Genomic DNA, 15,422 nt, shown 5'->3' with positions numbered 1-15,422 from the left:
TTTTACCACATAAGGCGGCACGAGCGGCCCCCATACCGGGCGGGACCAGGGGAAAGTTCCGGGGGGCTGTGATTACTCGTGATTGGCTGCTCTGTGTTGTGATTGACAGGTCCTTTTCTCCGGCTCTCCTCTAAGCTCCGGTTGTTGACACTCTCCAAAAGTCCGCACGGCTCTCACGGATAACGGAGACATTATCACAGCCCGTCCCGGCTCCCTCTGTTTCCTCTGCGGTCCGGCTCGAGGACGGACAAACCGTCGCACCGAAAGCACCGGACTGCCATCGTGGATTCCCTTTTTCGCGACTGTCTGTGTTTTGAACTTTTCTTGCTCCCTGCAAGCTCGTGACGCCGTCTCCTTCCTCTCCTTCCTCTCCTTCCTCCGTCCCGAGACCGAGAGAAATGGCAGAGAAGCGGCGGTCTCCGTGCGCGCTGAGTGTCAAGGCACATGCATTCTCGGTCGAGGCGCTGATCGGAGCGGAAAAGAGACGCAGGACGGCCGGAGAGGATGCTGTGTCCCCCGGCTACGAGGACGGAACTGATGTCTCTGATCTAACCGGGAGCCCGGGGCCGCGGGCCGACAGAGCGTGCACCAGCGACCGTGGCAGCGAGGCAGAATGTGCAAGTGACGGATCCCGTAAGTGAATAACAACAAATAAAGCATAATAATAATAATAATAATAATAATAATAATAATAATAATAATAATAATAATAATGAAGTAATACAAAATAGAGAATAAATAAAACAGTCTCTTAAAATGGCAACATTACCAAATTAGTAGTCGGATCCTTTAATAATAAAGGTGAACATGTTATCTTATTTGATAGATTTTCTCATTGTAGGCTGCAGTTGTTTTCAAAGCTTTCTACAAACATGCAGCGAATTATTTAATTTCTCAACCATAAGCGCACGCGCATTTTTTTTATCCTACTACTATTTTTTAAAGAAAAAAGTTTAATCGTGCTCTTAGCTATTCGCCGACATTTCTTTTTTAGCAAGAAGATGCACAGTTCTTCTCATCAGGATTATACATGCTCTCCTTTGCGTTTTGCCGATAGAAACTCGGTAATAAGACACTAAAGATTCCGATCATGAAGCAAAAACAACGTTAGGCTTTGGTCAGAGCCACACAGTGGAAATGTGATATCATATCATGGCCCTGGTCTAGTAAATATGAGTGGTGTGAGTGTGACTAATGTGAGACGCTTTATGAGTTGTGTTGCAATCATAAACACGCCAATTAGCAGCGTATAAAGGCAGGGAAACTGCCACGGAAAGGATGCTCAGAGGTCTGCAGAAAGAAATAAACCGACCGGCCCTGACAAATTACGATTTAAATCTGCTGCAAGTTGAAAATGCACTTGGCTCAGGACTTGTATTTGTGTTAGTTGGGCTTGTTAGGCCCATGTCTAATGTCCATAAATTTCCACCACCTGGCGAGGCCTGTGTTGAACAGCGCAAATAACAACAGCGGTGAGACACATAAACACCACTATTAGGGGTGTCCTCTAAGCATATCCTCAATATTAAAACACAGATTTAAACTCAAGTACTCCATCATGAAAATCATTACGCACGTCCTGTTGGGACTTAAATCGGAGTTCAGTAATGAGTGTATAGTAAACATGACATTTTCTACTGTATCATAATATACTGCTGTGTATGTATTCAGTAATGAGTGCAAAGTGACCTGAGTTTACAGAGACGTACATAATATTCTTACAGATTCCGTGCACCAGGATTAAAGAGTGAGTAGACTGCTTAAAAACATTTTTACCCCCTTGAAGTAAGAGCTGTAAAATAACTTGTAATGTGGAATAAAATCGGTTAATTTTTGCGGGGGCTGCTGGACGTTTTTTCCATGATTACAATCATCACTGCAATGGTCAACTGTAATAATCCACTAAACAAATCATATTAATATATGTGAAAAGCAAAACGTGCTTTACACAGTTATAGCCTTGGTGATGTTATCTAGCCATGTTGTAGGAAGTTCGTCCTGCTTTTTAGAGTTTAGACGTGTCTTTTAGTCACAGGACAAAATGTCTCCAAGAGCAACACCTTGCAGGTCAATAGTGCTCGGCCTGGACGGGTGTGCTGCCATTAAAACCTGCTCCTCTCGCCTCTTTCCGGTGCAGCGGAGAGCGAGGACGCGCTGCTGGAGAGCCCGCAGCCCGCAGCTGTGTGCGCGGCGCCGGTAAGCGGCACCGGAGAGGAGACCCGCGTGGACCTGCAGGGCTCAGACCTGTGGAAACGGTTCCACGAGATCGGCACGGAAATGATCATTACCAAGGCTGGACGGTAAGACACAGTTCATGTGGGAATGAAAGAGAAAAAGAAGGACGTGATCAGAGATTGCTGAAGAAAGAGTTACAGTATACACAATAAAGCAGATGTGTCAAACCTATAATAAAAACATGCACAAAATATTACTAAAGACTAAATAATAATGTAATAAATCAGATATAAAACATAAGGCTTTGAACCAAATAATTATAGGAGTAATCAGATGACTATAATTGACCATAAAATAATCCCTAACACGGCAGCCTAAATGGCCTATTCTGTTGAATGATTATTTTTATTAAGATGTTATCATTATTATTTTTTGTTGATCTTATTATCATCCAGTAATAATGACTGTGTGTTGTAAATCCATGCGGTCTGCTGAGCTGAAGTCTCCTATGCAGTTGATTTATTTGGTTTTCCGGTCAGGCGGATGTTCCCCGCTATGCGTGTCAAGATTACGGGCCTGGATCCACATCAGCAGTATTACATTGCAATGGATATAATCCCCGTGGACAACAAGCGATACAGGTAAGACACTCAAGGCACGCGCGCGCACAAACGCGCGCACGCATACTGCGCAATACATGCTAATGCTACGCGAGGCTTTGAGCCCTCGCGATGGTTTTATGAATTTTAAAATGCCATTTGACAAAAGTAGATAAAATAAAATTAGGATTAGGAATATCTAAGTGATGACTAATCTGTAAATACAATAGAGGTAGACTGTATTGGCCTCTAACCTTACACGCACGTCCTATAGAAACGGGAATATTACAGTCATTTTCGTTAGCATGTAGTCTTAATTTAGACTCTATATACAGTGTTCCTGGGTCAGCACAAGATTTTTCAATTGTGCAACCCCAGTCTTGTCTCCACAAATGGCGCTTGGCACCGGTGTTTTGTCACGGCGGTTTTGCCGTCCCTTTTGGAAAAGGCCTTTTGGATGCCTAACCTCTCCACCCTGGAAGGTCAAGCCAACAAATGTCGTTATGATACCGAAGAAAACAGCGTGTTATTGCAACGGCGTCCACGCAGCCAAGTCTTTGCACGCTATACCCTGTAGGTCTATCATTTCAAACGTTCAAAACTCGTTTATATGTGAACACATTTTTAGCGGCGCTGTGCAGGGATGAGTGACATGCTGGAGGACATCTTACGCGGTCAGTCGGTCTGACAGCAGATCGGAGGCTGCAGGGAAACGTTGCGCTCAAAGGCGCACGCGGTTCAGAGCTGGACGGTCTGCAGGTTTTTAACCAAACGTTTAACAGCAGGTGATCAACACACCTTCAGCCAGATGAGGATCTCATTAGTTGTGTTTCTAGCTGAAGGCCATTAGTCCCACAGACCACTGTATGCATTACATCGTTTTAAGCTTTGACATATTTCACTCCACAGGCATATGCCTTAAAATAGTAATTAAAATAGCTTTAGGCCTGCTTTAAAAATCAAAGGGGACATTTGACTTGGCAGGCACTTTGTTTAACATATTCATATAAAATGTAGCACATGAGAAAATGTGTTTGATCCATGTCATCTATTAAAAAACATATTTAATATGTTTCCTGTAGGATAAGTAACTAAAGCATGCAAAGATATTCTGCTGTCAGCTGAAAGCAGGACAGTCAGAATGCAAATACAACTAAAAAAAAATGTCCTCATATCTCTTATTTTTGATTGAAGCTAATTGTTGGGGACAAAATCACCTAAGTCTTTTTTTTCTGGTCATTTCATGCTGTTGCACATGTGAAATGTCAGGATGAAAAAAAAAAAGCAAACTAGTGTTCATCTACCGCCCTGTGTGTGCGCGTGTGTGTGTGAAGGTACGTGTACCACAGCTCCAAATGGATGGTAGCAGGCAATGCAGACTCTCCTGTGCCGCCCAGAGTTTACATCCACCCGGACTCCCCGGCCTCAGGAGAGACGTGGATGCGTCAGGTGGTCAGCTTCGACAAACTGAAACTGACCAACAACGAACTGGATGACCAGGGACATGTAAGTGCCACAACAAGGACTGTGCAAAAAAAAATCTATCATTTTATTATATATCTGTGATACTCATGGGTATACTTACCTCCCTTTGGCCCCTTTAATGGAATTATATCTCAGCTGTAATAAGGCTATATAATTTAAATGTTGATTTTATAGCTTTTGTTGTGATAATTACAGTGTCTTTTAAAATAGATACTAATTTATCAAAAAGTCATATTTTACAAGACGACATAAGCCTGAAACTGGATTTTTTTTTTCTGCAGCATTTTGTAATAATTACAAGAAAGTAAAAGTGCAATATGAGGAAAAACACACACAAACACACGATTCTGGTGTTGCTCCATAAATCCCTCTTTCAGTTGAGGGTTTCTGATGTGCCACATTGTGGATGTTTGTGTGTGTTTCTTTAATGTGTGCAGGTGCATGTAACACGTTCATTATCCAACAATCATGTTTTATAGCGCTGAATAGCCTGAAATTGCTGTGATGTCATTTAAGCCTTAAAGGATCATTTCTTACCCCCCCACCCCCCACCCCCCCCCACCCCACTCAGATCATTCTGCACTCCATGCACAAGTACCAACCACGGGTCCATGTGATCCGCAAGGAGTGTGGAGAGGAGTTATCCCCAGTGAGAGCCGTCCCTGCTGGAGAAGGCACCCGCACCTTCTCCTTCCCTGAGACTGTGTTCACCACCGTCACAGCATATCAGAATCAACAGGTAGCACAGCTGACCTCCACACAACCACATTTCCTCCTAAAACCAAACACGCTGAAACAGCCAACATGGCCAGTAAACCCACATTTCCAGCATGCAACATCCCTGTGGCCAGATACTACTGTTTGTTTTGTCGTTTTGCACTGTTTGTAGATACTAGTGGGCAATGACCGATAGAGCTTTGAAATGCATTTCTGCAGGTCACACTGCAGTATGATACCTTCAGTGTTTAAGACAGAACAGGACTACGAGATGTAAACACATGAAATAAGAAGTTTTGATTTCTATATCAAAAGAACGTGGTCTGCTCTGAATTTTAAAGGCAGATTCCTCGTTGAGTGTGTGTTACATGTGTGTGTCTATACGGGTGAGTGTGTGTGTTCTGCAAAATGGAGAGAGAGAATAAGAGAAAGGTACTACAGTTTGTGTAACCAGTTCTACCAAGTAAAAGGCTCATTGGAGGGACTGTTCAGAAATAACTGTGCACCTCACTACTTGTGCTTTTCTTCATTGCTAGAGCATCTGATATTTTCTGGATTTTGCCAACCAAATATCAAAGCCAGTATATTCATGTATTCAGTGAGGGAGAGCTCCTGGTTTTTCTGGGTTTTTTGCACAGGACCAGTCAGTGTGAGCTTTGAAGGAGGATGTTAGCCGGTTGGCTGGCTGAAGTCACAACATGGTGGTGATGTCTATAAAAGTCCCTTTGGATGCGGGTCACAGAGCTGGGCCTTAAACACCACCCACAGCCTGGGCAGCCCCACGGCAGCCCCACAGACTTTAACGAACACGCACACACACACACACAAAATTCACATATATGTGCAAGGAAACGCACAATTACATACATGCATTCCCACTATATTCATCGCATACATGCGGCACAATTTGCAGCTAACGATGCACGTGAATGCATTTATTTATAGATCTGATTGAAAGATTACAGAGAAAGAAAATTATTTGGCAGGAAAAAAAAATCTTCCATCATACAGTACATGTTATCATGGACTTTGTAATAACTAAAATTTTGGAAATAATTAGAGTCTTATTTCACTTTGCAGATTACAAGGCTGAAAATTGACAGAAACCCATTTGCCAAAGGCTTCAGAGACTCTGGCAGAAACCGGTGAGTTCATTTCAACCACAGAGATTTTCACATTATCTAGTGCATTAGGGGTAATGTGGGATGCATGACTGCATTATATTCTGGCTTGGTTGTGGTTTTTGTCACGGCTATTTCAGTCCGATTTTATGGGGAGCAAAGCTATGTATTTATTTATTTTTTTCTAATGGAAAATGTGCAACAGCCTCCCATTAAATCTGTCCTAAATGGCAGGAAAAAAATGGACTAAACTGAACAGACGTGGCACATATTATTATGATTTCACCATATTAATCGATGATGCATTTTCAGTTAAACGTGCTAACTTTAAAGGCACATTAATTCCCGCAATTGCGCAGTTACAGGCACATGCTTTGAGACGGAGAGCTCTACCTTCGGATACAAACCTAAATGGAGCGTCAGATTCCAGCCGACCTCGGGAACATAAACATCAACAGCAAAATAATAAAAGTCAAGAGTCTCCTGAAGAAAATCTGTATAAACACATTTCTAAACATATATAAACACAGCATTAAAACAACACAGCAGTAAAACTCCAGCAGGCTCCAAACAGCCACTCCCCTGAGGCCTCACAGAAATCATTAGAGAGGAGGGGAGAGAAAGGGGGCGAGCAGCAGAACGAGGAGGAGGACGGACGTGCGAGACAGAAAATTTGAGAGGGAGGAAGGTAGAGAATGGCAAACTGGATAACCCTGACAGCTGACCCTATAAAAGTTAAACTCAGGAAGGCTGAAAAAACCTCCCTTAAATATTACAGGAAGAGTTAAGCAGTTTGCTAAATAAACTTCTGCTCTGATAGGCTGCTTTGGAGCACACAGAACCGCTCCGGGCAGCTTGTCTAAATTATCACCGTGGCTACAACCCCGCGGGGGGGAGGACTTTTATCCTCACGCTAACGAGGGGTAACAGAGCACTCGCATTACCCCGCCACAGCAACCCTCTGCCCCACCTAGAGGAGGAGGGAGACGCGGACTGGGGGAAGGGGAGTCCCACCTCATAAATCCTTGCTGCGGCTTCCTGCTCCTTCGTCCTGATTCGCCCGTAAAAGCCGTGTGAAAGCAATTACCTCCGAGCACCCGGCTGGCATCAGCCAATCGCAACGTGGCGTTTATGCCCCTCATTACCTGCCATCTCCATGGAGACGGCAAGAGAGGCCCCACGGGTGACTAAGATGGCGGCCAGGTGCTTGGCGTAATGTGCAACCCAGTGAGGCATCCTGGGAGAAAGGGGCTGCAGCTGCATCAGTAATGTTGGTGCTTGTACGCTAACGTGTGCGTTTCTCTGTGTTTTACAGGATGGGTCTGGAGGCTTTGGTTGAGTCTTATGCATTCTGGCGTCCATCTCTGCGAACACTCACATTTGAGGACATCCCCGGCATGGCCAAGCAAGGTAGAGTTCACTAACAGGAGTTCTCTGGATACTGGGAATAAGTCAAGTCATCCAAACTAAAAGGCCGAGTCAGACATTTGTCATTGTTGATCTGGCGCCCTGATTTACCGGATGCCCTCTGAAAACATACTGTACGTGACCAATACAAAAACGATCAACGGTATGTTACTGTTTTCTGATCTCCCACCACTATGGTTAAGGTATGGTTATTTTTCGGCACAAAGAGCACTTGGTAAAGTTTTGGAAAAGATTGTGGTCAGGGTTACAAGAAACCAACGATGACTGTTAGTAGGAAGTGTCATGCAGAAGGCGGTGTCAGCTGTCGAGGTTACAGTCTTTGTCCGGCCAATCGCCCACACGAACCTCCCAAAGAGGTTTTGCTAAAACAATGCTTCCTTTTTGGCCTCTGAGAGTCATTATTTGCTCAGGCACAAGAGCAAACATAATCTCAACATTTTATCTCCTTATTGATTATGCTACTTCAACTCAGGGTATCTGTTCATACCGAGTACTGATCCATTACCCGTGCACTCTTTTTCCACTCTGTATAACACATTGAAATCATTTTAACCGGGAATTCCTGTGAGCAAAAAGCTCAGTTGGCAGCCGGCTGTGACTGAATGAATGTAACTGATAGCAGAAATATTTAATTTTATTATGGCATTGCAAAGCAGCAGTATTTAATGTGGATCAGTCATGTCAGGACCGATACTCAATTCGTATAATAAGGTTAGAACGGATTCTGCTCATTGCATCAGTTGATCTCTAGTTGTTTTAGGCCTCTGAGACAATCACCAAACTATTGCATTTAAGTTTCACTCTTCTGTTTTTCTGGCTTTGTTTCTGTAGGGGTCCCAGGAGCTCATGGAGGGGTCGGAACATCACCTCACCTGCTCTCCACGTCCCCGTGCTCCTCACCTTTCCAGGTGTGCCCTCTCAGTCCGCCCGATTACACCTGCAGCCGACCCACACACCCTCTCCATCGTTATAGCAACCCCCCGGAGCCGTTCTCCCCTCCCAGAGGTCCATCGGTGTATGACAGCGATGGATTCTGTTCCCTGCCTCTCTCTGGTTCTCAGCTCGGCTATCTATCCAACCCCACCCCGCAGGGTTACGCTGGGCTTCGCCTCCACACACCGCCCTACAGCCTGTACGGTTACACATTCCCTCCCTCACCGCGCCTCGCTGCCAGCCCTGATAAAATGGCCGCCGCTGCCACTGCCAATCATCAGAGTCACTTCCTTGGCTCTACTCCCAGTGGGACCCTAACGGACAGTCTGGGTGTGCTCAGCGGAGGACAGCAGGGCTTCTTGTTTGACTCTCGGACTTTAGGACTGGCAGGTAGCCAGCCGGGAGGTGGGGCCTCACAGGTCACGGCCCACATGGGCTGAATTTGACTCTGGGGTTGTCACGAAAACAAAATGACACCCTGGAATGGGTGTGAGTTGCTTTTGGTTCAGAACGTTCTATGAATTAGTCATCCATGTGCTGAACAAGCATCGAGCTGAATTGTGGACAAACAGAGAGGAGTGAGAGATCAAGCCACTGCCTCTGTGAGCATAAAGAGCTCGTCAAAGCATCTTTTTATCTGAAGGGAATATTTTTAACAAGTTCTTATCTTTCGAGTATGTTCTCTAGGACATGCATGTGCAGCTGCAGTGGTCACTGAAGGGAGAGACTTCCTGCAGCTTTTGGATTAGGAGTCCAAACGATGTAACCCAGTGATTGAAGTGGAACTGACTATGGATTGGGCAGAAACTGGGCTGGCCCAGCACTCAAAGCAAGCACTTCAACCCTTGGCAGGAGTCCCTGATGCAGTAACTATTATACACACACAGCATTCGACATTGCCTCCTTGATCTTGCCTACTTTGGATGGAGTTACTGAACACTACTTTTAAACTTGTTTTTATGGGATATATTGACTAAATTCCTTTTGTCAATTAAATTCTATGTCATGACATGCCTGGTGATGTTCTCGATCAGGTCTTTGGAATAAAAACATGTAGCTGAAGTCCATTTAGTAATATGCACTACAGGCAGGGCCTTTTCACCACTTAGACTTCTTAAAAAAACTAATCAACACCACGAGCCTGTCACATATTCACATCATGGCCATGAAGACAGCCGTGGGAGATGTCCCAGTGACAGTTACGGACTGAGGGGCTTAAAGCTGTGGGAGGATGACGGACTGATCTACATATTCCACGTCTGGTTTGACAGACGTTTACTTGATGTAGCTGTCTGGATGTCAGGCTGAAGTACATCTTCCCTTATGTGACACAGATGTAACTGCACATGACGACTCTGTATATAGTAAGGGGAAGGCCGGCAGGAGGAGAGATGTGTATATAAAGGGCTGTGTGACCCTTCGCACTTAAAAACCCCAATGCACCTGCTTCTGCTCTTTAGACTGGGTCAGATATGCAACAGCTAACCCTGAACCTGACCGAAAAGCTTTTCTTTGCAAACACGCGCTATATCATCACGCCCTTTGGCCGAGGACATTAACGTGTTCTGTGACCTTTTTGAGCCAAATAAAATATATCTATTCATGTCACAATGTTAATATGTAATCAAAATTTTAGTAATTTAACTGATTTTGTATTGTTTATTAAGGCAATTGTGAACATACACGTGTGAGTGTTTTATTTACACTTTTTTTTTAACCTAAAGCAATTACAGTGCTTTAAAAATACAATATTTCCTTGTGAAAACAGAGAACAGAGGACTGTGTGCTCTCATGTGCATGCTAGAGAGGTGTGTGTGTGTGTGTGTGTGTGTGTGTGTGTGTGTGTGTGTGTGTGTGTGTGTGTGTGTGTGTGCGATAAAGACTGGGGTTGTTCCACAGGCTTTGGATGCCAGAGAAATGAAAAATACCACAGGAGACAGGGAGAAAGAATAACTTGCAGGCGCACACACACACGCACGCACACACACACACGCACACACACACGCACACACGCATGCACACACACACACACTTGCATAAGCAAATAACACATTGTCTTTATTTTGCAATGGCCATGCAAACTAATACCTTCAACACAAGGCAGGGTGTGCGGTGAATGTGTGAGTGTGAGGGTGTAGATATGTGCGTGCACACTTGTGTATGTGGTAACAGGTGGTTGAGTTGTCAGCGAGTGTGTGACCCCACAGTCTCAAAGTTCATGTAGATCCTTGAGAATTGAGCCCCCTCCCCAGTCCTCCAAAGTCATACTCTGCTGAAAGCATAAGCCAAGATTTTTCACAAAGCTGTTTGCTGTCACTGAAGCTTTGTCATTTTAACCCATTTTAACACCTGAACAAGCACTCCGACCAGACTCCAAGAAACCAAGACAAAACACAGAGATATATTTCCTCAGTACTTTGCTCCCAAAATAAATTTTGTAAAGAAAACAAGACAAGTGCTACGCACTCCATCTCTTGTCATAGCCAGGACTAAGGAGCTGTTGTCGGTAAGGATACAAAAAGAGCAATTTAAAAGAAGACAATGTAAACTTTTGCAGCTAGCCAAAACTATACAGTAGTTTATCTTTATTAATGACTCAAATTCCTGAAAACACCCTCAAGGTGGTCATTTTGAATTGACACTGTTGTGCAATTAGGGAACATTACTCACAATACAGACCTTTACTGTATGTGTGAGCAAATCAACCAAAGAAGATAAACAATCTTTGAGCCGACAACTGGTCACAGTAGATTTACGTTCAGATAGTAAGCTCTCATGATTCACTGATATGAGACCTCCCTGCAGTGTGGCCTATACTCTGGGTTTTTGAGATGCACAGGATTTTTTTAAGCGAGGATTCTGTCTGATAGGTCACAGCTGTAAAACATGCGTCATGCAGTACGACATCGTGAAGCAGCACTTGTTCTTAAATTTCCCCTTCAGGTATGATTACGTACAAAACAAATCTGTTGATTTAGTTTCACAAAAGTATTCGTCCCAAAAAGTTGCTGACTGTCTCCTGCTGTCACCCGTTTCCTCCTCAGCCCCTCAGTTGTCTCCTGTCACTCTGAAGGTGAGAGGTGCTGACGAGAGGAGCACATGTGAGAGGGGAGAGAGGACCGAGGGGGGGAGGAGAGCTTATTTTAGAAACCAGGAATGATTGGCTTGTTTTTTCTGACTGACAGGGGACAGGACCCCCATCTGGTGCATCCGTACCACACACACACAAACACAGAAACACACACCGTCAAACGCAGGCAGGAATATTCCCATGTATACACAATGCCAGCAAAATTGCTTTCACCCTGTCAGGTCCTTTAAAAACTGCAAGGAGTTCTGATTTGGGAAGGATAGACACACGCTCGTATATTCACACAGACACACTCCCGCATGGTGTCAGTGGTCCAGTGATTCTCGGCTGAGGTGGGGACATTAACACTTGTGTACAAGCAGGTGCTGACGTGACGGATCTGTCACGCTATCTGCCTGGAGGAGGAGGACAAGGAGGGGAGGACAGAGGAGACAGAGAGCAACAGTGTGTGTGTGTGTGTGTGTGTGTGTGTGTGTGTGTGTGTGTGTGTTCAAGACTTCTATGAAGTTGAAGCAGACCTGTCCATTTATCAATAGCTCATGACTTTTTGAGCCAGGAAGACATCCAAAGTCTATTTGAAAATGCCAGCAGGTCACTACAGGCAGCAGGGTTCATCCTCTGGGGACAAGGAGCATTCTCAACACATTTTGAGCCCTTCCAGTCATGAAATATCTTGTGCAGAGATTAGCAAGCGGGTGACACAAGGGGAAATCTAAAAATTAAAGGGAGGAGAGCTAAAAACACAAGTAGTAGGAATCATCCTCTGGTGGCCATGAATATCCATATCAAACAGGATGCTACTGCTGTAGTGCTGGACAAACAGACAAAGCAGCAACCAACTTTAGGCCTCATCCTAGTGAAGCAACAAAAAAACATTACTGTATATCAGATGTGCAACAAGTGTCATCACTTCAACTCATTTTCCCACAAATTATGCTAATTTGCAACTTTTTCGCATAAGAAAAATACATTTTGTGGAACACCACAAACATGAAATATTCTTTTTAATCATCAATATATAAAACAAGGTATTCATGTTTAAAATGTTTACCATGAATGTTTTTATTTTTACCTCCCTGCATGTAGGAAAGGGATATATTGCAATAAGCATTATTAAGGTATGGTTACTGGTTTTGGGCGAACTAAAACCACCTGGTTAAGGTTAGAGAAACATCACTGATACGGCAACCACAGTCTAGTTTATGGCATGCTAAAGGCACTGAAGATGAAGCAAACAGGGTTCATCAAGGTTTAAATTGACTTGCATTGATTGATGTGCATCTTGTGTTTCCATCAACAATATGAAAATAATCCAAATGAAAATAATAATTTACTTTTAATACCTAATGTTATCTAAAGACAGCTATGTTGATTTACTGTTAACATTAGCTGCACATAAATACACACTTCGCAGTGCTGCCAAAGGATCTCATCACGACACTGAATATCCCCAAAGCTCTGAGGCATCAAATCAAAGCTGAGAGACATCAGTCTTCATTTTAGAGTCTGTTTGCATGTATGGGTACGTATTCATGCCAGCTCAGGCATACTAATATGTCTATATTAGTATACACTATAAAAGTGAAACATGAATGAGAGAGATTTACTTGGACTTTAATTATAACTGTGTGTTGTCATAACAACACTAAACATGATGGTGGTCAACCAAGCTTCAGCATTCAGTGAGCTAGGCCTGAAAAATACAATGTTTTTACAAAGCTATCCATGCCTGCGCTCTCACAGCTGCACACACACACACACACACGCACACACAAGTGTTTGGCCTGCTTGCATTGCTGAAATATGAAGTCTTGCATTTTCCACTTGTTGCTTGGTGCTGAATACTACAAGGAACTACAAGCACATCTGACCTTTCCAGGCACAGTGTTTAGACAAACAGTTACAGTTTGGCACATGAAGTCAACTGAGCATCACCAGCTCGAGCTCGGCCCTCTTTAAAATGATCACGCTGTACACGGCAGACGTTTAGCGTCAGTGGGGATGGAACACAGCGTTTCAGACGGTCATCGGTCATGTCAACAAACTGGATTAAAATTTGAGGTACCATTTTGAAAGGTGAAGAACTCCTTTACGAGCTGAGAAAATTCTCAACTGCTTCTACTTCTTAAACTAAATAAACTATTTGGAAGCATCTTGAATAAGCTGGGAAATTCAAAGTAACAAAAACGAAAACAGGGCTGTTTTTCTGAGCTCATGAAACGTTGCCTTTTCAGAGTCACATTAAATACAAGCAATAAGCAATGAAAGCATAAGAAAGATGCTGCTGTTCGTTAGCATCGCCTTAAAATGTTTCCCATGAACAGAATAATGGTCTCTGGCATCCTCAGACAGTGAGCCTTGGCGAAAGTGAAATAAACCTATTTACCATATCTTTCCTCTCCACCCGCTGCCTTTCTGCCCTCAGGGAATTGGCTACCATGAGCACTCAACACACAAGTTAGCATTTGCATAGAGGCCAGTTATGTGGTTTTAGCGTCCTGTGTGATTGAAGTGCGCATTAACATATGGGCCGACGACGCGAGCACGTGGTTGACCGTCCTCAGAGGGGAGTTGCGGCCTGCTGTACGTGACCAGGCATATGAACTGGGGAGTCCACAGGTGAGGTCATGTTGGGCAGTGACAAGAAAGTTCCCTGGAGCACAGAATAAGGTTTGGCACAGAAACTCGCAACAGTCAGAGGCAAAAAAGAGGTCTGTTTGTATCTGATGAGCAGCAAATTAGAATTACAAATGGCGGTTTAGATGAACTTTTCTCGAAATAAAGGAAAATCCTCAAGTTTCTTGAAGACTCTTGAAGGTTTCCCCAAACAGGAGTTTTGTAATGATCTTGGAACGTGCCTCAACACTTGAGTCAGTTGGACTTCAGTGTTGAGAATTCAGGATTTACTTCAGGGGTCACCTCAAGCTTTCGTGTTGCAGGCAAAGATTTATGGAGAGGAGGAGACAGGACTGAACACTGGAGCAAAAGAGGGTCTTCTGACCCCTATGCTGTTCCAGGAAGTGCACCTGTGCTCCGGGGGGGCCTTCAGCTGGTGACAAGAGGGTGGGTGGGTATGCTGATGATGTTGCAGGCTCAGCTCAGCTACTCCTGCGTGACCTGTTAATGGACTAGCGGGTATTTGATGACAGTTGCAAGAATCTGAGGCTCAGGGTGTCCTTTACAGCCGTTAAATCTTTGTCATCAAATCTCCCCCCGCGGAGCTGATTTATGGTCAGCTCCACAGGGCATGTTTCACAGTACCTCCTTATTAGACACCCATGAACTCTGATCTATGAGGGAGGTGTTGAGAAATAATTATGACACAATATTTTCCTGTAATCTTTCCATGTCAACAAAAGGGACATGAGCACCTGCGACAATGCTCTCTCCGGTTCTGCAGTGATGTACAAACAAAAGAAACGCACACACACACTCACTCATGTCAATACACATGCACACTTCATAGTTGGTATATAACACTGTGTGTGTTTATGGGAGACACTGAGAGGGTCCGATAGACTGTGTGTCGAGCCAAAATGAAAGAACAGGCCCTGCGATGTCTTGTAAATGTCTATCAGTTCTTTAGCCATGTGATATGTGACTATGTCCCTTAAGAGCCTTTGGGCCAACACATCACTAAATGCAGTATAGTTATTCACAGCTGCCTTAGGCAGACAGTTTTAAGGGCTCACGATTTTTTGGGAACTTAAATTAACACTTGACCTAAGCACCTGCTAAACAGTGGCACCAAAGAAAAGTGGGAAACACCCAAACTAGAATGCACAAAGAGGATGCTATCACTACACAGTTCTACAAGGGCTTAGGATGTGAAGCTGAGCCATTAAACTTTAACTGAATGACTACTGTATGTCA

The 15,422-nt window shown here is 44.0% G+C and overlaps 1 protein-coding gene across 1 annotated transcript; it reads left to right on the top strand.

The window, feature by feature from the left end:
- Window positions 1-267: 267 nt before the first annotated feature.
- On the top strand, window positions 268-10,139 carry tbx18 (T-box transcription factor 18). Its single transcript, XM_076756443.1, has 8 exons — window positions 268-633; window positions 2,138-2,300; window positions 2,715-2,816; window positions 4,109-4,280; window positions 4,831-4,998; window positions 6,057-6,121; window positions 7,413-7,507; window positions 8,357-10,139. Exons 1-8 carry the CDS (start codon window positions 399-401, stop codon window positions 8,896-8,898), a joined length of 1,542 nt encoding a protein of 513 aa, XP_076612558.1. The 5' UTR covers window positions 268-398; the 3' UTR covers window positions 8,899-10,139.
- The last annotated feature ends 5,283 nt before the right edge of the window (window positions 10,140-15,422 follow it).

This window comes from Chaetodon auriga, chromosome 18, assembly GCF_051107435.1.
Source record: "Chaetodon auriga isolate fChaAug3 chromosome 18, fChaAug3.hap1, whole genome shotgun sequence".
NCBI lineage: Eukaryota > Metazoa > Chordata > Actinopteri > Chaetodontiformes > Chaetodontidae > Chaetodon > Chaetodon auriga.
The sequence above is the reverse complement of the archived record's forward strand: the minus strand, read 5'-3'. Positions and strand labels throughout refer to the sequence as shown.